The 22,309-nt window shown below is 42.6% G+C and overlaps 2 protein-coding genes across 10 annotated transcripts in view; both read left to right on the forward strand.

Annotated features, from left to right (window-relative positions):
• POGLUT3 (protein O-glucosyltransferase 3) overlaps nucleotides 1-22,309 on the forward strand; it is a 110,162-nt gene that overhangs the window by 49,915 nt on the left and 37,938 nt on the right. For 3 of the 9 annotated variants that reach the window (XM_045018310.1, XR_006579704.1, XR_006579703.1), the window contains exon 1: nucleotides 18,299-18,760. In XM_045018310.1, the coding sequence (XP_044874245.1) occupies nucleotides 18,517-18,760 (244 nt within the window). In that variant the 5' untranslated portion in view covers nucleotides 18,299-18,516. Of the gene's footprint in view, nucleotides 1-22; nucleotides 81-4,197; nucleotides 4,325-18,297; nucleotides 18,761-22,309 lie in introns of those variants that run through there. The other 6 variants (XM_045018334.1, XM_045018335.1, XM_045018349.1 and 3 more) reach the window with 5 other exon arrangements.
• Nucleotides 11,559-14,355, forward strand: EXPH5 (exophilin 5). The gene has a single exon (XM_045018296.1). It carries the CDS (start codon nucleotides 11,707-11,709, stop codon nucleotides 13,897-13,899), a length of 2,193 nt encoding a protein of 730 aa, XP_044874231.1. The 5' UTR covers nucleotides 11,559-11,706; the 3' UTR covers nucleotides 13,900-14,355.

Consider the following 22,309-nt stretch of genomic DNA (forward strand, 5'->3'; position numbering starts at 1 on the left):
GCTTTTTAAATTCTTTTCACAGATATGACAGCTTTGCTCTCGGCGCCCATACATCTTACAAAATTGAGGAAATGGCACAGGTAAGTAGCTTGGCAACTTTGTCAAAAATGTTTAAAGCAGGGAATATTTACTAGTCCACTGTCTTTGTAGAATAGACATTATGCCCAGCTGGCTACTTATTTTATTTAAACATGACTCTTGCAATTCTGTATTTAAATACTAGGGAAAATTCATATGTGGTGTAAGCCTGTTGAATTCAGTGATGTCACACCAGGGAAGAATTTGCCCCATTTATTGTACGAGTATCTCCAAAGAAATCCGAAGTCTAGCTTTTGCGGTGCGGTTTCAGTTCTCTTTAACAAGGAAATTATTTAATAAATTACTGCTACGAGACAAACACAAAATACATTTTGGCAATAGTAACTAAAGCACAAATAAATGGGAACTCACTTTGAACAAATATTTGCCATTTGGATTTATTTACAATTGTTAAGTTTTATTTGTTGCATTTGTGCTTACAAACAGGTTGAGCACATATTCACATGATTTCTGTCTTCAGTGCAAGTTTAAATTCAGATGCAGATCATTCAGATTCTGTTAGGCAAAGATTCTGCCACCTTTACTAGTTCCGGTGATGTCAGTGGGACTGTCTGTCTGGTAATGGACTTCTCAATGGGTGAAATTCACCCCCATGCAGACAGCCTGCACGAAACCTACGAACCACTTAAATCCTACTTTTAGGCCTTAAGTGGGAGTTAAGCGGGAGTTAAGTGTGAGTTAAGGCCTTGTGCAGGTCTTATGCATGGGGGGTGAATTTCACCCAATGGGAGTAAGATTTGGTCCAATAGTATTTTATTTCTGATTCTGCAAGCCCTCAGTGCACAGAACACCCATACACTGAGAGTGCTATGTGCTGAGCGTTTGCAGGAATGAGGCTCTTTGATGTCACTATGAATTACTTTAGCTAAATAGAGCCTGGGCACTAGGAAGGCTCCTTTGTGTTCTAACTTCAGGTGATTTGTTTTGGCTGGATGCTCCAGATTGGTAGCACAGAGACGTTTCAAGCATGAGGCACCAAATTCCTCTCTGGTGTAACTTCAATGTAATCCTTGGATATCAACAGAATTACACCTGGGATGAAGTTGGCTCAGAGTCTCAGTTTTAACCATTTCACTGCTCTGTATTACTAACATGAACTCTGTTATATGGTGTAATCAGAGAGGAGACAACTGTCTTGTCTACACTTACAGTGCTACACCAGTGCAGCGGTAGCATTTAGTGAAGACACTACCTACACTGACGAGAGCTTTTCCCATCAGCGTAGATACGCCACCTCTCCAAGAGGCTGTAGCTGTGTCGACAGGAGAAGCCCTCCCATTGGCATAGGGCTGTCTACACCAGGGTTAGGTTGGTTTAACAACATCGCTCAGGGGTGTGGATATATTACACCCTTGAGCAACATAGTTATACCAACATAGTTATACCAACTTATCCCAAGTCTAAGAGGGAACATAAGGGTATACAAATAATAAATGGTATCAAGAAGATAAGTTGGGCACTCCTACTTACCCTCTCTCATACTTCCAGAACAAGGGACTATTCCATGGAACCTAATGGCAGGATTTAAAATTGATAAAAGGAAATACAATGCCCAGATATATTGTGACAATGAGTTCCTCAGGCTATCATTGAAACAAAGATCCAAGCAGGATTCAGAGAGAGACTGGATGTTTATATGAATAACAAGAACATCCAGAGTTATAAAAGAAAAAAAAAATTTTTTTAAATGAGATTGGGACCAAATGCTTACATGTAAATCAGCCAAAATCCATTGAAGTCAATGGAACTATACTGATTTATGCCAGCAGAGGATCTGGCCTCAAGAATTATGGAAGCCTCCGTATTTCAGAGCATAAACCAGCCTCTTAACTGATGGGGACTAAGAAGAAACTTTCCTTCTGAGGAGGTAATTAGTTGACTGTCTAATGCAAGGTTTCTTGCATTTTCCACTGATGCACCTTGTGCTGGCTTCTGTCAGGTACGAGATGCTGGACTAGATGAACCATCTGTCTGATCCAGTCTGGCAATTCCTGAACTCTTATGGAATTTTGGCCCTGTATTACACAGGAATAAAGGCGCATTCACTCTTTCCAGGTGCATTTGTTGGCTCTGCACCAGTCTGATCGATCTTGAGATCACTCAGAACAGGGCAGGAAAGACCATGAAGGGACCTCACCCCCATTCCATGGTGGGACCCACTGAGGTGCTCAGTGGGAGGATAGCTCATACAGTCAGCATTCTGGTCCTCCATTTTAGGCCGCCTAAAGGGTGCCCCCTTCTCATGATGTGACCCAAAGACTTCTTGATGCTAACTGGCAGAGGTCATTGAGGTACATAGGGGCACAGCTATCCCCTGGGTTCACCAAAAGAATGTCATATAAGGTCTCTAATGAAAGCCTGTGTCACACAGCTCATCATAATCAGGGGCGGCTCCAGGCCCCAGCACGGCAAGCGCGTGCTTGGGGCGGCATGCCGCGGGGGGCACTCTGCTGGTCGCCTTCGGCGGTTTGCCTGCGGAGGGTCCACTGGTCCCGCGGCTTCGGTGGACCTCCCGCAGGCGGGTGGAGCCGCGGGACCGGCGACCGGCAGAGCGCCCCCCGCGGCATGACACTGTGCTTGGGGCAGCGAAATGTCTAGAGCCGCCCTGATCATAATCATTCTGAGATGTATATACCAAAACTATGTGAGGAGTTTTGTATATATGCTGAAAATTGTGTTCTCTGGGCCTTCTAGTTAAAGGCAGGTTCTCTCAAAGGTAGCTTGCCTTGAGGCAAACTTCTCCAGTCAGGAGGTGAGAGAGACACTTCTCTCCTTAGCTAACCATTGTGTATCTCACAATGGAAATCTGTTAGCATACTGAGTCTAATGCTAACGAAGAGCTTGTGGAGATTTCAGAAGGAAATTAACAGGAAGAGTACACTGCAGGAGGAAGGGAAGAACCCTGTTTTCAGAGGAAAATCAAAGGTCTGGGGTCATATCTGCGGGTGCAGAGAGATGCTCTGGCATCCTTCAAGCTGGGAAGACAAGCTGGCAGCAGGCTTGATCTTATGACAAAGGGAATCTCAGCCACCCTGGTTAAAAACGCTGGGAAAAGGACTTGGGGTAAGCTATCCTGTAGGAGACCGGAATGCCATGTGTGTTAAGTTTAGGCTGTAGCAAGCATGTTATGATTTTGTTTTATATGTATCCGTTTGTTTCTAATAGTCTTACTGACTATCATTTGAATCTCAGTTCTTTAATAATAAACTTATTCTTGTTTTCACTGTAAATATATCTAAGTGCTGTGTGTTAAATGGAGCAGTGATCCTGTGTTGAATCTAGTAAACTGGTGTGTGCTATTCCTTTGGGAGCAGAGAATCTGAGAATTGTGTGAGTGGTCAGGGGATCAGGGGCTTGGCACTCCAGAGAGACGTTTGGGAGCTAAGGAATTGGTGTGCGCCTATAGCTAACCTGTACAGAGAGAGCAAGGCCTGCAAGGGCAGTGCTTGTGTTGCCATAGGCTGGTGGAATTAGTGAATATGTGAAAATACAATTTTAAAACTCAAGAGTAAAGCATCACAAATGGAATTTGTTTCATTAAAATATTACTAACGTCTTAACTGTAATACTTATAAAATGCTACTAAATTAGTTGTAGTATTGTGTAAAGATGAAATCTGAGTATAGGAGAGGTGACTGTGGTATTTGATTATTACATTTTTTTCTGGGAGGTGAATACCACCTCTTGTTGGGGTGGGTTGTAAATGTGCACATTAAAGAAGAATGGATTAGGAAAATTTAAATTACAGAGGCAATATCCTACTAGAATGTATGTGGAGGTGAAATGAGTAAACAGCTAACAACTACAAACAAATATCAGTTATAATACAAAACCACCATTAATGTGCTCTGGAGTGTGCTACAGCCTCTGGACAAGAAGATGGACTAAAATCCCCCCAAAATCAAGTGAAAGTCTGAACTATAGATAGTTGTATTCTATGTAGAATTTAATTCTTCACACGCGCAGCACTGTGATTTCAGGCATATATTATTTAAAAGAATATTAGCACCCATGAGGGTTTTCTCTCCTCTAGTCCATATTAAGATTATTTGTTTTGCTATGAAAATAAGCTACACAGTCTCTTAAACTTCTCAACAGGCTGAAACGTGCAACTCATCTTTACCAGCTGAACTACCTGGTAACTTATTTGATGCAACTCAAGCTGAAATGATGGAGGACAGTGCACCTGTATGGAATGAACAGCTAGAAAAAGAGTTTTTCAGTGGTAAGTGTGTGCACTCATGCTGTTTTTATACTGTAGTACCAACAACACACGTGTAAGTGGATATGGGAGACATAGGTGCTGGAACTACAGGTGTTGGGGGTGCTGCCGCATCCCCTGACTTGAAGTGGTTTCCATTATATACAGGGTTTACAGTTTGGCTAAAGGACTCTCATCACTCCCACTATAAAAATTGTTCTAGCACCCCTGATGGGAGATCCTTTCTATAAATGAATAGTCTCTCTCTCTAAGTTGCTCATTGCTTCCAAATATGGCAGCTACTTCTCTCTTACTTTGTCTGTCTCATGTTTACAATAATTCGAAGACTCATAGACTTTAAGGTCAGAAGGGACCATTATGATCATCTAGTCTGACCTCCTGCATAATGCAGGCCACAGAATCTCACTCATCCACTTCTATAACAAACCCGTAACCTATGTCTGAGTTATTGAAGTCCTCAAATTGTGGTTTGAAGACCTCAAGCTGCAGAGAATCCTCCAGCAAGTGACCTGTGCCCCATGCTGCAGAGGAAGGCGAAAAACCTCCAGGGCCTCTGCCAATCTGCCCTGGAGGAAAATTTCTCCCCGACCCCAAATATGGCGATCAATTAAACCCTGAGCATGTGGGCAAGACTCACCAGCCAGCACCCAGGAAGAATTCTCTGTAGTAACTCAGATCCCATCCGATCTAACATCCCATCACAGACCAATGGGCATACTTACCTGCTGATAATCAAAGATCAATTGCCAAAATTAGGCTATCCCATCAGACACCTGTCCTTCTGCACATGTAACTCCCATTGAGGTCAGTGTGTAGCTGAGGCTAGCCTTATGATTTGTAGAGCCCCAAGCTGCAGGAAATGAGAGGAGCCATGAGTTACCTCCCCATCTGGGTCCACTACTAGAGGGAGTGAATGGGGCTAGCAGCCAAGTCACTTCTTCCTTTCTGGTCTCACTGCTGGTGAGGGAGGTAGGGACAGACAAAGCTCAGACTGGCCCACAAGGATGCAAGGAAATTTATTCTTCCATGAACTTTTCTGGCACCCTCCAAAAAAGTCCTCCCTGGTACACTGCTACCCAGCACCCGTGTGTGGAACAGCTACACAGTTTTTCACTTTGAAAACATTATTACAATATGGGGAGAGGGTATGATTAGGAGGCAGTGAGGGGGGGAGGCATGCTAGAGGGAGCAGGCAGCAGGGGGTGGCGGAGTCTCTCTGGAGCCCCCAGGGCCATCATTTATTTTAGGCAGCAGCCGTCACTGCTCAGGCAATGCCCAGAAGCCCCTTTCCTCTCATTTCTCTGGAGGTCCTTGCCTCCTCTGTTTGACACAGGGCCAGAGAGAGCACTGCAGAATTTGACCGTGATGTGAGGTCCTCAAATTAGTAAGGTCCCTAACAGCCACGTGCTTTGCTTGTGCCATAACTGGCTCTCTTATGGTCCCCACTCTGCTGTCCTCAGCAGAAACTCAGCAAAGCAGAGAATCTGAGGTTTGCACTGAGCTGTCCATGACACTCAGAGCTTTTTTTATTTCAGCCTTAAAAAAGGTGGGTGATGGACCATTTTTGTTTACTAGTACTCAATTCTTAAATTCATCCCTGGTGTAACTTCTAGATGTATTTAGTTCATATGGATGCAAACTGAACACGTTAAACTGTCATTGCATAAATCATCCCTGTGATTGAAAGTACTCCCAGTAAATTCTTTTTATCAGACATGGCTATCTAAAATTCATCCCAGTTAAACAAGAAATTCAATGTTTAATTCAGTTTAATAGGTTAGTGCATAACTACAACTTTGTTCACAGAGTGAATCAAAAGTTCTTACTAAATTTTATTACGCTTTATCATCACCTAGGCTATCAACCCATCTGACCTTCACAGATTCATAGAATGCCATTGCCAAGCCCTGCATGTTATAGTCGTCTTATAGAAATCATTGAAAGTGAGCAATAAGTGATAAATTACTTAAGGTTATCAATTAATCACCATTAATGCACGTGATTAATGCAAAACAAATTAATTAGATTTTAAAGAATAGTCATGATTAACTGCAGTTTTAATCGAAATGTTAAACAATAACAGAATACCAATTTAAAATTTATTATAAATATTTTGGATGTTTTTCTACATTTTCAAATAGATTGATTTCAATTACTGTACAACACAGAATACAAAGCGTACAGTGCTCACTTTATATTATTTTTATTACAAATATTTGCACTGTAAAAATAAAAGAAACAGTAATTTTCAATTCAGCTCATACAAGTACTGTAATACAATCTCTTTATCATAAAAGCACAGCTTACAAATGTAGATTTATTTATTTATTTATTACAAAACCACATTTGTTTACATTTATGAGAGATAATGCTGCTTACTTCTTATTTACAATGTCACCTGTAAGTGAGAACAGACTTTCTGCATGGCACTGTTGTAGCCAGCGTTGCAGATATGCTATACTTTGTATGCCCCTTCATGCTTCGATCACCATTCCAGAGGATATGCTTCCATGCTGATTTGGGTTCTGTTTGATAACGATCCAAAGCAGTGCACACTGTCGTGCCTTCATTTTCATCATCTGAGTCAGATGCCACCAACTTGTTTGTCTTAATACTAGCTGAACAAGAAGTAGGACTGAGTGGACTTGTAGGCTCTACAGTTTTATATGGTTTTGGTTTTGAGTGCAGTTATGTAAAAAATAATTCTACATTTGTATGTTGCACTTTCATGATAAAGAGACTGCACTACAGTCTTTGTATGAGGTGAATGGAAAAATACTATTTCATTTGTTTATTTTTATAGTGCAAATATTTTGTAATAAAAAATAATATAAAGTGAGCACTCTACACTTTGTATTCTCTGTTGTAACTGAAATCAATACATTTGAAAATGTAGAAAATAAAAAAAATTATACATTTCAATTGGTATTCTGTTATTATTTAACATTGCGATTAAAACTGCAATTAATCGTGATTACTTTTTTAATCTTGTGATTAATAGCAATTATATTTTTTAGTTGTTTCACAGCCCAAATACTGAAAATGTTCAGCTGTTTTATTTACAACACATTCCAAGCTAAACAAGTTTAGGACATGCAGGGCTACTCCATGTGCTCCTTTGAATGTTAATATCTAGAATGCCCTTCCAGCTCACAGCTACATCATAGCGTTGTCTATGCTCTGGAAACATACAGAAAGATCTGAGCATGCTCATCAGCACCAGGCCCAGATTACACCTTCTGTAAACTAGACAGCAAAGTGCCTCCACACCATTAAATACCCCAGCTACAGATCCCAACATGCTCCTTCCACCCCCACTCCATAGATACCGCTCCCTATGCACAGACCCCTGAATGCCTCTCCCACCCTACATATACCCCAACAACCCTTCACCAGCCCCCACTTTTCCTGACAGCCCCCCCACATCCCAGGAGCTCTGACCTGTCTTGCTCACCACAGCCCCCAAAACCTCAGCCCATCAGCCTCAACCCCTATCAGCCCCCTCCAACATCCTCCCCCCATTCCCCTTACAGCCTCCACAACTCACCCTACTCCCACCCCATTCCTTGCAACCTGGAACATAGGCTTGCAGCACCACTCAGTTTTGGGGGGTCATCAGGGGCCCTCTTGAGATGGGGGGGGGTCCTGTGCAAGTGCACTGAGTGCACATTGGTTAATCCATGTCTGATGAGTACAATTCTTTTCTACTTGCTTTGCAAGCTAGAATTGTGAAAGGTTCTTCCTACGCTTAGCTGATGAGTGTAAATTAAGAATGCAAACTAAGGTGTTTTTTGTTTATTTTTGTTTGTTTCAAATAGCAAAAACAACTAACACTGGCTAGGTTGAGGAGCCCTTTGAAGACCAGTCTCTAATCAGTACAGCCTTTTCCCCTCAGTCAGTGATGGATTATCGATGAAAGGCACTGTGGAAGAAGTGATGTATATTTGGGGGGGGGCAGGATTTGAATATGGAGAAGGTCGCTCCTTTCAAAACCTGATCTGGTCCCTGATATAGTACATTACGCTTTTCAGCATAATTAGTTTGAGAACATTAATAAAATAGCTGTCTTTTTCTGTGTAGTCCTAGATGATCTGGATGACCAGCTGGCACAGGAACAAGCCCAAGATTCAGTGAACAGAAAGTATCTAGTTGACAGTGGACCAAGAGCACAATATGTGTTTCCCAGTACAAGCAGACAGACTGCTATTAGGGGACAACACAGAAATAACTGCAGTGAAACACCCAGCACATTTTTCTCTGATGCAACAAGAACAATAAGAGCCAAAGAGGACCATAAAATTTTCTACAGACCAAGGAAATTTTATGATACATATATGAACAGATGCCATTCAGAATCTAAAGAATACATGCACAAGGATTCATTAGACAGTAGTTACCCTGTTCTGAGCAGAAGGCTGTCTTCTGTATCTTTTGGAGAGTCCTCAGAAGGTAGCTTGCATCTTCCTTCCATAAGACAGAACAATGGAATTCGACACAAGAGTTATATGGGGAAGGGTACAGTTGGGAGAAGTTACTCTGTGTGTTCTCTTCAGAGATATCCATCTTCAGCGTCCTCTGAGCCATTTTCAACAACTAGTTTACAAAATCTATTGGCAATGGAGAACAACAGTGGATTTGTAAGAAGGAACAATCGGCAAACCCCAAAGCGAATTCCCCTCTCTTCTATTGTATGGAATAAACCATATACTTCTGAACGTGCATCAAATCAAGACAATCTTTTTAGGACCCAATCATTAATGGAATGGAATGCCACAAAACAGGATACATATCCTTGCCCTCCGCACGAAAACAGAAAATATGAATTTTACCGGTCAAAACACCATTACAGAAGAGATGTGTCAAGTACTAATTGGTTTAGTAGCGTCAGTTGCACAGACAAAGCTGCTACTTCACTATCCTTAGATAATTGGGAGAATTATCCGTTATGCTGGTTGGAAAACAACAGGTCCCACTATAGAGATACAGCTTGTCATGGTAGGTTCCAAATAGACCAAAAGAGTTCTCCTTTTGGAAGGAAAGAGGAGCACCCTTCCTGGTCTGATATTTATCAGTACTACAATGATGAAGTGTTTCTTTCCCCTGATGCTCACTATGAAATGATTACATCTAATTTAAATGACCAGCAAAGTGCACATGCAAAGAATGCTAAACTTGCTTCACAGTGCCATCAGAGTGACTTTCAAACATGTGTGTCAGAGAACAGAAGCAGTGTGGAGATATCAAGTGGTGCAAGCAGTAAACTGCTTTCAAAGAATTCAAAAGACCCTCAGAACTGTCTCACTTATAAATCTGCAGTTACTTCAACCAGCATCAAAGCAGATGTGTCTAATGAGTCTGTCTTACTGGGTTCAAGGTTCAAAATGAAATTGGTAGCAGAGAACAGCAGTTCTGCCACTAAGGTTTCCCAAAGCCAGCCACAGCCTTTGGTTACTCAAATGAATATTAAGAAAGACTTTAAAAAAGCTGCTTCAGACTTGGAACTATCAGGCAAGGCAGACCAGAAAAGTATTAAAGACATAATATTACACCCAGTTTCTCAGAAAGTGGATACAAAAAATACTGTTGATCCCCAGATTTCTCCTTCTAATAATGCTGCTGCCTTGCAAAACAGCACATCTCTTCTTAATTCACCTCTCTCACTGAGTTCAAGGAGACAAACCCAGCTCACCGCCACAAGAGAGATTACAAAAAATAACACATCAAAGAGTTGTAAAAGAAACCTACAAAGAAAGGAAAATGATCTTCCTGCTCACAGTGAACTTAATCAGACCCCTTCTCTTCTGTCAGCTGATGAGAGCAGAAGGGGATCGTTTCTTTCAAATCTGAAGCAATGGGAACATCATCTGCTTAATTCAGCAAAAAGAAAAGGCATTAAATTAGGAAGCCGGAGAGCAGAAACTACTGATCATATCACTCCTAAGGGAGAGTCTTTTCAGGTAGGTGTTCTACAAAGTAGTGCATCAGTTCATTCTGCTCCAGTTACTGAAACGTTGGCAAACCATCAAAGCATATTGCCCAGTCCTCCAGAACTATTGTCTCGTAGTTCACAAGACTCTCGACAAGCTTTTTCTCATAAGAGCTATCCGAAATCTTTAGAAACTCCAACTAATTCTTCAGTGAATTGCAGAGTTACTGAAGCTCCAGCAGAAGGTGGGAAAGTAGTTGAGTTGGCAGGTGTTGTTGCAAAAGATATTCCCCAGGAAAAACCCAAAGATCAAAACATTTTAACCAGTAAGGACCATAATAGTCAATTAACTACTGGTGGTTCACAAAACAGGAATTGTGAGAATATTTATGCACGTAGTTTTGACAGAGGCCCAGAGATTGCTGAACGTAGTTTAAACTATTTTTGTTTGGAAAGAGAAAATGGAAAAACAAGACAAAATGCATCTTGTATTGAAAGGCTCTATAGGCAAGGAAGCTTACTGAGACACACGAATAGTAGCAGCATTTCTGGCTCTCCTGTTAAAAGCAACCCTGAGTCTCCGGAGGCTCTTGTCATTTATTACACTTTACCTAGAAAATCAGCTAGCATTGCTGGCAGTGTAATGTCAGGAATGTCCATCTCTTTCCCTAAAAGCAAAACAGCCCCGTGGGATCATGTAGAGAAGCAGAACTCAGACAGAGCTGCCGCCTTTTCTTTTAATCAAGGAGATAAAATATCTTCTTTAGGATCAGCACATTCCTCAATAAGACCAATACCTTTAGATGGTATTACAGATATCAAAGAAAATGTCCTGCAAATTAAGGATCACCCTTTGCCTCTAAATAGGAGCCCTAACCACTCCTTAAGCGATAGTACAGTTGTCTCTGAATCAGAGAGAGAGAAACTTGTAAACAAAAAAGAATCCCCAGTATTTTCAGACTGTTTGGAAAAGGAAATGGGGGATTCTTTGCAGAAATATAAAACTATTAGCACATTTACAGTTTCTGGTGATGAGGATCATGTTGAATATCATGAGTTGGTTTCAATTTATTACACCTTACCACGGAGTCATTCAAGAACATTGTGTAACCTCTTTCTAGATGATCCAGAGATTACACCTTTATCTCTTTACACAGAAAAATCTAAATCACCAAAAATGCCAAACAAGAACTCTGAAGTTCGCATCGGTTTAGCAAATGTAGCTTTTCCTAGCACCTTAGAAAAAGAGAGACACCCACATTCTCCTGATCAAACTCCTGCAGCTTCAATGACACCCCAGAATGCAAAGACAGGAGCTGTTGACACAGATCAGGAAAGCTCACATTTTTCTCCTAGCACTGAGAAAGTATGTACTTCACAGTCAACAAGTATTGTACATAATAAGAAAGATATTTCACCAGGGCTTGCATTAAAAGGAAGCACACTTGTACTTCCTGACATGGTGACATCAGACACTTCTGTTCATGATCCAGAATCCACTACAGAAGCGGATACTTCCGTTAAGGCAATTTCTACTGCTTCACACAACCAAAATATTGATATATGCTTTTCTTCAGGTAAAGAAAGTAAAGAGAAGGAGAACATTTTGCATACTGACACACCATTAACCTCCTCTTTGTCAACCCCCCAAAAACACAAAGACCCTCCAGAGAATGTTTTTAATTTTACTTCTGCAATTAATAATACTAATAGTCTGCAAATCAGAGACTCCAAAAATTGCCAGCAATTTATTAAAGTAAAAGGGAGTAACAATCAGAATATTTTACCACCCCAGTTAGATAAAAATAGTTCCCATGAAGGAAAAAGTCATAGAGAGTCTTCAGTCAATAATATCCCAATAACCTCTGCTGAAAGTAAATCTAGGCATGATGCAGGAGCCAAAGAGAGATCAGATTTTCAACACCAAAGCATTTCCCTATATAACAATAAATGTACTGGATTTCTGTTAGGAGCTGAAAGTTCCAGAAATAGCACAGATGAAGAATTAATTTCTGATAGAAAAATGCTTCCAAATTCACAGAACAAACCATTTCAGCTAGGCACAGTTTCTGCAGCTAAACCTATACTTCAACCAGCCAAAATAGGTATCCCAGACTCACATGATCTAGTGAGCCACAAAACTAAACAAGAGCAAATATCCCTGAACACTCAGATGGACAAAGATTGCACTAGTTTGCAGAAAGCTGTGATGTACAGTGAAGATAGACAGAATGTTGAGTCTAAAGATAAACTCTCCAGTGTCACACAGGATCTGCAACTGCTGCAGAGTGCAGTGAGTGAAAATAAGCTTATGTCTGGTGGCACTAGAGAGAAAGTCAGTGATATAGAAAAAAGGAAAAACAGGCCCTCCGTTAAAAATGAAGTGGCAGCCATTTACAAAACAAGACGAAAATTTTCTAGTAAAAATGTAAATCCAAAACCACACATAAGTAATATATTTTTACAGAATGATGGAGGTACCACTTCTTTAGAGATTAACATGACCCACAGCACATTGCATTCCCCTGCTTCTACCCAGCCATTTCTCCAACCTGGAAATGAAGACGAGAATCAAAATCTGACCCCTGGTGTTTGTGACAGCCCTGTTCACAAAATATCTGAGAAGAATAAGAGATCACAAACTAATGATGACTCTCCATTGTTAATTAAAAACAAGAATCAAGGGCCTTTTGCAAATTCATACAACCAGAGAAGAGAACTCAACAATCCCAAACAAAATGACAATGAAGTAGAAAGCATGCTGAGCCCCACAACCCTATTTCCAAAGGAAATAGCTGCAAGAAGTAAGAATTCCCAAACACTTGGCCCGGGGTTGGAAAACAGAAATCAAACCATCTTTTCCAGAGCTACTGAAGCAGATTCATCAGGAAATCAAAAGAGAACAAGTACTGGTAGTTCCCATGATCCACTACTGTTGCCATTTTTAACTGACAAAAACTCAAACACGTTTATAAAAAATTTGCAGGCAAATGTCTGTTCACAGAAACAAGCCCTTTCCTCAGATGAGTGTGATCATGATCAAAACCTCCATCGGTCAAAGAGTTTAAAAAATGCAAACCTGCACAGGAATCAGTCACGCATGAGTCGTGCAAAGAATCAACGTGAACGTCACTTTTCTGAAAGCACCTATACTCAAGATTCCCATGACAACCCTGGCTTTGGAAGTAACTGTCTACCTAAAGAGAGCAGGTACAATAGAAAGTTTAAATCTTATTCTGAGCTGTGCTCTTATGATGAAAATGAAAACTGGGCTTCATATGATGAGAGGACCACCACCTATGGCACTAGACGTGTGATGTATCCTTCTATTGAGTTTGGTATATTTGGAAAAGAACAACAACTGGCGTTCCTGGAAAATATCAAGAGATCACTCACAGAAGGGAGATTATGGAGACCAAGTCTTCTTAAAAACCCTGGCTTTCTGAGAAATGAAGAGAGTGATTCTTTAAAAAGGGCTGAGCTCTTGAACTCGAGTTCTGCTAGGAGCAAAATTTCAGTAGATGCTTCATCCCCAAGAGACTCAGTTGACATCTATCGAGAAAAACCAATGGTTTATTCAGACTCAGACACTGATACCACCACGGATGATGAATACTATCTTTGTGAGACTGATAAAGAATCAGAACTGTGAGATCCCGTAATACAAGATTGAGAGAGAGCTCTCATCTGAAAGGTGTTTTGGTGGTTCCTGGATGAGCATAAACATGTAACACATTTTGGGCCAGATCCTGTGCTGGTGTAAATCAGTGTTGGTCCATTTACTTTAATGAAGTTATGTTGACTTATACAAGCTCAATTTGGCCATTTTATATTTTAAAAGTATTTAAACCTGTCATTTTCTTTTGCAAGCAAAAGATAAATTCTCACAATTTTTTATAAATATTTTATTAAGAAAAGGAAGATGAATGTGGAGCTTTTTATTGTGTAATGATATGGAAGTATCTCCATTGACTTCAGTAGGAGTTGGATTGAGCTTTTATATGCTAAGTGGCCAGGGATTTTTTTCCTGTATAGCTTTGCGGATAGTAATCTCACACACACAGGCTAGGACTATAACAATGTTTAAAAGGGAACTGGATAAATTCATGGTGGCTAAGTCCATAAATGGCTATTAGCCAGGATGGGTAAGAATGGTGTCCCTAGCCTCTGTTCGTCAGAGGATGGAGATGAATGGCAGGAGAGAGATCACTTGATCATTGCCTGTTAGGTTCATTCCCTTTGGGGCACCTGGCATTGGCCACTGTCGGTAGACAGATACTGGGCTAGATGGACCTTTGGTCTGACCCGGTACGGCCATTCTTATGTTCTTTGGGCAGAACAAAGAGGGAAAGCACCCTATTGAGGCAAGGCAAACACTCTAAAGAAGAGCATGACCAATGCATGCAGTACACTTTTACTACTGGAAAATTGGGTTAAAATTCTCAATATGATAAGTACAGATGAGTGATAGTCTGCTTTTAAAGCATCATATGGAAGATACAGGGTTGAAATAGCAAGAGTCATTGCTGGCTGGGGCTGAGGTGCATTACCAGTGTGGCTTCCTTTGTCCTGAGGATGATTCTAGTTTTTAATAATAATGAGTCACTTCACAGAGCACTAAGTTGAACAAAAATTTTAAAAAATTCTGTAACTTGGTTCTCTTCTGTTTATTTCCTATGTGTTTCATTTCCTACACTTCATGGGCTCAATCCTTAGCTGCACGTAGTTCATGCTGGGCACAGCACTGTTAGTGGGAAAGCAGAGGTGACTTTAAATCACTTTTCCATCTCCCCTAGCCCTCAGCCCAACGGGGGCTAAAACAGTCCTTAGCATATCTTAGAACAGCCCAAAAAGCTACTATAAGTTGCACCAACAAAGCAGTCCTAGGAACTACTGAAGATGGGGCAGCATGCTGTATTCTCTGGCCCTATCTCTCCTTTTTTCCCCTTCCCCACTATACCCCTTACTCTGAGGCAAGGAGAGTGCTGGAGGTAGCCTCAGCTGTCTGTATAAGGCAGTTTAAAGGGCCTCTTACGCCACTTTGGTGGGCACTTAGTGAGGCTGAAAGATCTGGCCCTATAAGCAAACATTATTTTTGTTTTTAAATAGCTGCAATTTTTTCTATATGTAGTGAAGCGTGTCAAAGCTTGAAGAGGAACATCTTTTGACATGTTGTGTCTCGTATCTTCCCTAAATTAGCATCTCCCTTTGGTATTTTTCTAACATGCTCTCTGTCATTGCAATACCTTTCATCCTTTGAATAGAAAGGCTATGAATGTTTTCCCTGAAGCTGTTCCCATACCACTTTACTAAATGTTGTATCGGTATTACACATTAGCCAAAACCCACACCGGGCCCTGACATCTTGAACTGAGCTTTCATCTCTGGCCACTCAAAATCACGTAGCTCACAGAGCCAGAAGATCACATACGTTTATTTGTACTTAATCTTTACTAACTTCACATCTGGTCCCTAATTAATCTTATTCCAGAATTTTCTCTATATTTTTCATTTAATAAAATTATCTAAGACCCATTATATTTTTATAACTGGAAAGACAATGGCCTGATATTTGAAAGTAATATATTTTAGGCAAAGCAAGCAAAGTTTGTATCCCTGAATGCTCCACATGAAAAATATTGTATTAGACAATTTGGTATCCTTATTTTTTTATATTGTATACTTCGTTAAAGAAGTGGAGCTGTACTTTGAAAGTGTTTTGATGTATAAATATTGTTATATACTTTATTTTCTTTGGTTGTACATAAGACTAATATAAACTACATATTTATATTCAGAATTGTTCTTTAAGTGGTATCTATTTTGGAATGATTTGCACATACTGATGCATACAGTATTGGAAGGAAATAATTTTCATGTAAACTTGTAAAATGTGCTGTTCTGATGAGAAATGCTAGGACTACTTTATGTACATGGTTTTACACCATATATACAGAGTTCCAAACCATAAGATTAATAAACCAATTAATACTAATTAAGGGTTTTCTGTTATGATACATGTTTACAGGGAGATAAATGGTCATATGATTTGCTCCAGTAAAAGTGGATTATTTGAATGTTCATACTTGTAAATATTTTCTACCCATATGGTGGATTTTGGACTAAGTTCTCACACTGGATGCATAAAGGAGGCTTTCATAAAATACAGTTCTGGGTATATGACAAAAACTGGGAGCCATACAAAGAAATCAAAATAGTTTAGAATTTGATCCTAAATTAGTTGTGCAAGACTGTGGTGGGTCAGAGTGGCTGGTAACTAATGTTAACAAAATTACATCAGCCCTTTGTAAAGAGTCACTCATATAAAAACATGAGGTCAAATTCATCCCTTTCAATAAGAAGATGCAGCTCTCCTAAACTGAATGGAGCTACACCATCTTTTGCCCAGTGGTGAATGTGGCCTGTTATGTCTTCTAAGCCTTCTCTTTAGCTATAATATATTCTATAAATGCTTATATATTATAGGATATTAATACTGAAAATGACTGGTTTGAAATAAATGGTGCATATTGCTTAATAAATGTTTGTACTGGTTTTATCTGTGTACTCTAACTCATACTGAACTATTTTATGCTTTTACAATATCTTAATGCTGCTTTCGCGATACTGATGCCAAACAATGCTAAGAGCATTAAAAGATTTAGAATTAAGCATCCAAGCATGATCCTTCATAAGCTCTAGGCATATCCAAGGATACACTGAAAACTCGAGCGTATTACAAGAACTGTGTCTGATTTAGCCAACTTTCAGACACCTATGCACAGAGGAATAACTTGTGCAGAGGAATGACTTGAATCGTTAAACTGCTAAGTACTGGCAGTGGAGCTAGACGGCTATAGATTAAGTCAATTATTAGATGTCCACATCTGCAGTTGTACTATAGTCCATACTTTTTTCTCTTTATGGTAGATAGCCATTTGGGGCACAAATGCCTTCTCTTCAATCAGAGATGAAATGTTCTCTGTAACAATCTACGCACCTTGCTAGCCCTGTATTCTGAGCAGTAGCAAAACATCATTCAAACAATAGTTTTAAAAACATTTGCAATGATGATCACTGTGGCCTTTACACATACTGAGAGAACATGAGAGGGAACCTTCCTTTTGCTAGACACATGAAAGGATCAATCAAGCATGGGGCTGCTACCAAGTTGCTCCCCCCAGGAAGTATGGTTCCTTGTTTCCCAAATGCCATAAGCCTGAGAGATCATGAATCCCACTTTAGGAAAGTTCTAGTTTGGGAACCTGTTTTACACTCTGCGGGCGGGACCATGAGCCACCTACCAAAAAGGCCTAGCACCAAGAAAGGAAAAGTTAATTCATGGTCTGGGGTATGAAGAAGCATGTTGAGCAGCCAGTTTTAGATACTATTAATTGATATTTGGCATAATGCAGCCTCAGGGGGTGGGAAGCTACAAACAGTGGGAGGAAAGGCAAGGCTTCTCCATCCTTGAGTGCTTTGCTGAAACATGGCCTAGAGTCTCTTTTGAGATGTCAATGTAAAGCTGAATGAGTGTGAAACAAGGTATTATTTGTGTGTCTGCACTCCATCCACAATGGTGTCCAGGTATGTACGGCTCCACCACACTTGGATACCCCGACTGCTGTGGCAGGAAGCGCCCTTCGCTTCTTATTCTAACTTAAATATTCAAAGATCAAGGTTTGGACACACCTGGCTTAAAAATAGCGGTGGGGGCGTGTTTGTGCTTAAAGCTCAGAACAGTATATGAGAGAACAGGAACTACCCTACAACGGGAGCGTCTCTCCTCTGACTGGCCCGCTCGGCCCCGCGTCTCGCCCTGCCCTGTGCGGGGCAACCGCCGCCTCACGTGCACAGGTGGGGGGAGGGGGAGGCGACGAGGCCGGCTCACAACGTTCCGCAGCTCGGCGCCTCTCCTTGCCCCCCGGACGCTCCCGGCGAAGCGGGACAAGGCAGAGGGGCGGGTGACGCGATTCTCAGCTGAGTGGCTCCAGCGGCTTCACTGCCTCCCGACTCCGCGAGGAAACGGCCGTTGGTGCGCGCGCGGAGGGGGAGAATCCCCTTCCGCCGCGCGCGCCACCCGCCACCCGCACGGCCGGGCCCCTCCCTCCGCTGGCAGATCCCGCGATCCACCGCCGGGGGGGGCTGCAAAGAGCGAGGTCGTTGCTCTCTCGCCCGATTGGCCAAAGCACCCTCCAATCACAGGCAGCCAGCTCGCCTCTCCCGGAGCGCCCCGTCCCCAAAAGTTGTGAGCTCCCCCAGCACCTCCATGCTGGGCCGGGGGATGGGGCGCAGCTGGGCCGCTGTGCTCCCGTCGTGGCAGCGGCCGCCGCTGGAGCGTCTCCTGCTCCTGCTGCTCTTGCAAGGGGCGGAGGCTCCTCCAGCGCCTGTCAGTGCAGCGAGGAGCCTGGTGTGGGGGCCCGGTCTGGAAGCGGAGCTCACGGTGCCCGTCAGGTATTTCTACATCCAGGCGGTCAGCGCAGCGGGACAGAACCTCACCCGCTCCCCCCCAGGTACCGTGCACGCGTCTGCGCCTCGCCCCCGGCCCTGGGTGTGGCTTCTGTTCCCCAGGCTGGGCTCTGAGCCGCCAGCCTGGCTCAGGGGGCCTGGCGCTGAGGAAACTCTCACCTGCAGGAGTTGACTCAGGCCGAGAAGCAGATCCAAAGAGACTTAAGTGTTTCTCCCTCCCCAGGCGCGTTAGTGCTCCCAGTAACCCAGCATCAATCACTGCTGCTTTGTCATCTTGCAGCGTCGGACGGATGTCACTGTAATACTCGTACGTTTAAACACCTAAAGTCTCACTTTGGGATAAGCTCACCGAAAACATTAAAATCCTACGTTACTCTTCTACTGTCCAGTGTGTCTTTCCATGCAACCCTGCATCTTCTCTCCAGTTTCCTAGATGCTAACAGACAATTAGCAGCATTGAAACAGCGTGTTCAGAATTAATTAGCCTCCTGGGACCAGTCTTTAGGTACAGCAGTTCCAACACTCTGTGTTTCAGTGGTAGGAACTAACTAACTATCTCTAATCCAACCACACACTGTTAATACTAATCAAGTATCAGAGGGGTAGCCGTGTTAGTCTGGATCTGTAAAAGCAGCAAAGAATCCTGTGGCACCTTATAGACTAACAGACGTTTGGCAGCATGAGCTTTCGTGGGTGAATACCCACTTCTTCAGATGCAAGTGAAGAATCTGAAGAAGTGGGTATTCACCCACGAAAGCTCATGCTGCCAAACGTCTGTTAGTCTATAAGGTGCCACAGGATTCTTTGCTGCTTTTACAGATCCAGACTAACACGGCTACCCCTCTGATACTTGACACCATGCAAGGCACTGCATTTAGCCGCATGGAGTGGAAATACTAATCAAATACCTTTTGAAAACATTGCCTTGCTGTTCACTGGTCACAGCCTTCTCATTCCTGCTGTGGAAAAAAGCAGGACTTTCTCCTCTTGTCTACCTGTGTCTACATGAAATAGCTTGTGCTGCGTAACTAGTGTGAGATCAGAATCAGGTCCTTAGTGTGGTCACCTATGCCTCTCAGCCTCCCTTGTGCTTCAAAAGTCTCAACTTCTGTCTGAGAAATGTTAGAATTGTAATTAATAATACTTAGCACTAATACACTGCTTTCCTGTAAACTAATTACATCTCACAACACCCCTGTGTGGCTAGCAGATACATATGCATTATTATCTCCGTGTCACAGATGAGGAAAAGAGACATGTGAGTAATTTACCCAAGATAACAGAGGAAATCTGAGGTAGAGCCTGTCTCTAAAACTCGTGTTAAGTTGGCAAAACCATGCTTCTTTTCCAGTAAAAGATGAAGAAATCATTCCTGCTATCTATGGATCAGAATGTTACCAGATCAGATATAAAGTACTAATCTGCCTCCAGTATTAAATTTATGTAGAATGAAATGTAGATTTTAATGCCAGAAGGGACCATTATGATCTCTGACCTCCTGCATTACACAGGCTATAGAAACTCACCCAGTAATTTCTGCATCAAGCTTGTAACTTCTATTTGAGCTACAGCATATATTTTAGAAAGATTAACTCTTGATTTAAAGACTTAGTGATAGAGGAGAATCCATTTTATTCCACTGGTTAACTACCCTCCTTGTTAAAAATGTGACATTTCTCATCTGAATTGCCTAGCTTCAGCATCCAATAATTGGATCTCATTATGCATCTTTCCGATTTAAAAGCCATCTACTACCAGTAATCTCTTCCCGACGTGCGTACTTGTAGACCAGGATCAAGTCACCTCTTAACCTTTGTGACCGAAAGCACCCCTGTATTCATACCATACTCACCATTGTAATAATCTTTGTACTAAATATGTCTTTTGAGGTATCATTTGGAAACTAGCTCATTGGTCAATAACATGATGGTGAAATGTATATAACATTATATGTAAAGTTGTGAATTCTCCCTTTATGATGTTATTAGCACATGTTCAAAATCAGACAGCCCTTCCTAGTCAAAAGTTGTTAAACAGGCAGGGGTGAGCTGGAGCCTGTTCGCACTGGTTCGCTCGAACCGGTTGTTAAATTTAGAAGCGGTTTTAGAACCGCTTGTTAACTGGCTTCCCTGCGAGGGAAGCTTTGATGGGCTCTGGCTGGGAAGGGTGTAATTCCTCCTCCCGGCCGCCAGGGGCACTGCTCTGTGCTGTGGGAACCATATGGGCTGCCTCCTGGCCCAGTTGCTGCTGCTGCTCCTTGGACCTCTGGCCGTGGGGCTGCTGCCTGGTGCGTCCCCGGCTGCTCCCAGCCGCTCCCCTTGTGTGAGTGCCTGCATCTTCTGCCCCCGCCCCCTGGCACAGCCGCCCGCAGCCAGCCCCTGCCCCTGCTCCAGCCAGCCCCTGCCCACAGCCAGCCCCTGTCTGCATCTCCTGCCTCCGCCCCCTGGCACAGCCACCCGCAGCCAGCCCCTGCCCCTGCTCCAACCACCCCCTGCCCACAGCCAGCCCCTGTCTGCATCTCCTGCCCCCGCCCCCTGGCACAGCCGCCCGCAGCCAGCCCCTGTTGCAGCCACCCCGTGCCACACTCCCTGCCTCTAGCTAGCCCTGCCCCACGCCCCTGTCTGCAGCCAGCCCCATGTCCACTGGTGCCCTGCAGTTCTCAGGGCAGTAACCCTGCACACCTGCTTCAATGAGGGGGGCAGGGAGCAGCTGGGACCCACACATGTGCACACCCTAGGGTGACCAGACAGCAAGTGTGAAAAATCGGGACAGAGGGTGAGGGGTAATAGGAGCCTATATAAGAAAAAGACCCCAAAATTGAGACTGTCCCTATAAAATAGGGACATCTGGTCACCCTAGCACACCCCAAGGGAGTAGCGGGGACCCACACATGTGAAAAGGAGCTCATTTCAAGTTCAGGCCCATCTTTTTAAAAAAGAACTTTAAGTAGGGTTAACATACATCTGTATTTTCCTGGACATGTCAGGCTTTTCGGTTCTTAAATCGCTGTCTGGGCAGAATTTTTAAAATTTAAAAATTCCTCCCAGGAAAATACGGATGTATGGTAACCCTATTGGTACAAAAAATACATGCTCTGGCACATCCCTTAAATCAGAACTTTATAGAGAACCGGTTGTTAAGATTTTAGCAGCTCATCACTGTAAACAGGCCTATCCTAAACAAAGGAATGTGTTTATCTCAATTTACATATAAGTACTAAACAGGGTCCTGGAGACAGCAGGGGGAGGAAATGACAGGAAACAGAACAATTTGCCTTTTAGCAAGCACAAATGGGGGAAGAAAGAGCATGGTGCCTCCTTTGCCTCCAGACTCCATGTCACCTTCCTTACTGCTTGAATAAACTTTACTTTGAAGGGTAGCCCTCTGAAGAATTCACTTCAGAGGTTCACTGCACTATATGGCACTATAAGGAAAGGGGCAGAGTACCCCAAGAAAACAAAGGTACTAGGACCCTTGGGCCTCTGGGGGAGATTCTGACCAGGGAAAGGGTCAGTCACCATCTTGCTGGAAGACTGTGTGTGAGAAAGGCCATCTTAAACAAAGCCTTGACCCAAAACTTGCTAGATTGGGTT

The sequence above is a fragment of the Mauremys mutica genome, chromosome 1 (assembly GCF_020497125.1).
Source record: "Mauremys mutica isolate MM-2020 ecotype Southern chromosome 1, ASM2049712v1, whole genome shotgun sequence".
Classification (NCBI taxonomy): domain Eukaryota; kingdom Metazoa; phylum Chordata; order Testudines; family Geoemydidae; genus Mauremys; species Mauremys mutica.

Excerpts from the sequence above, each read along its gene's own strand:
- EXPH5 (XM_045018296.1), top strand. The coding sequence starts at position 11,707 with ATGGTGACATCAGACACTTCTGTTCATGATCCAGAATCCACTACAGAA.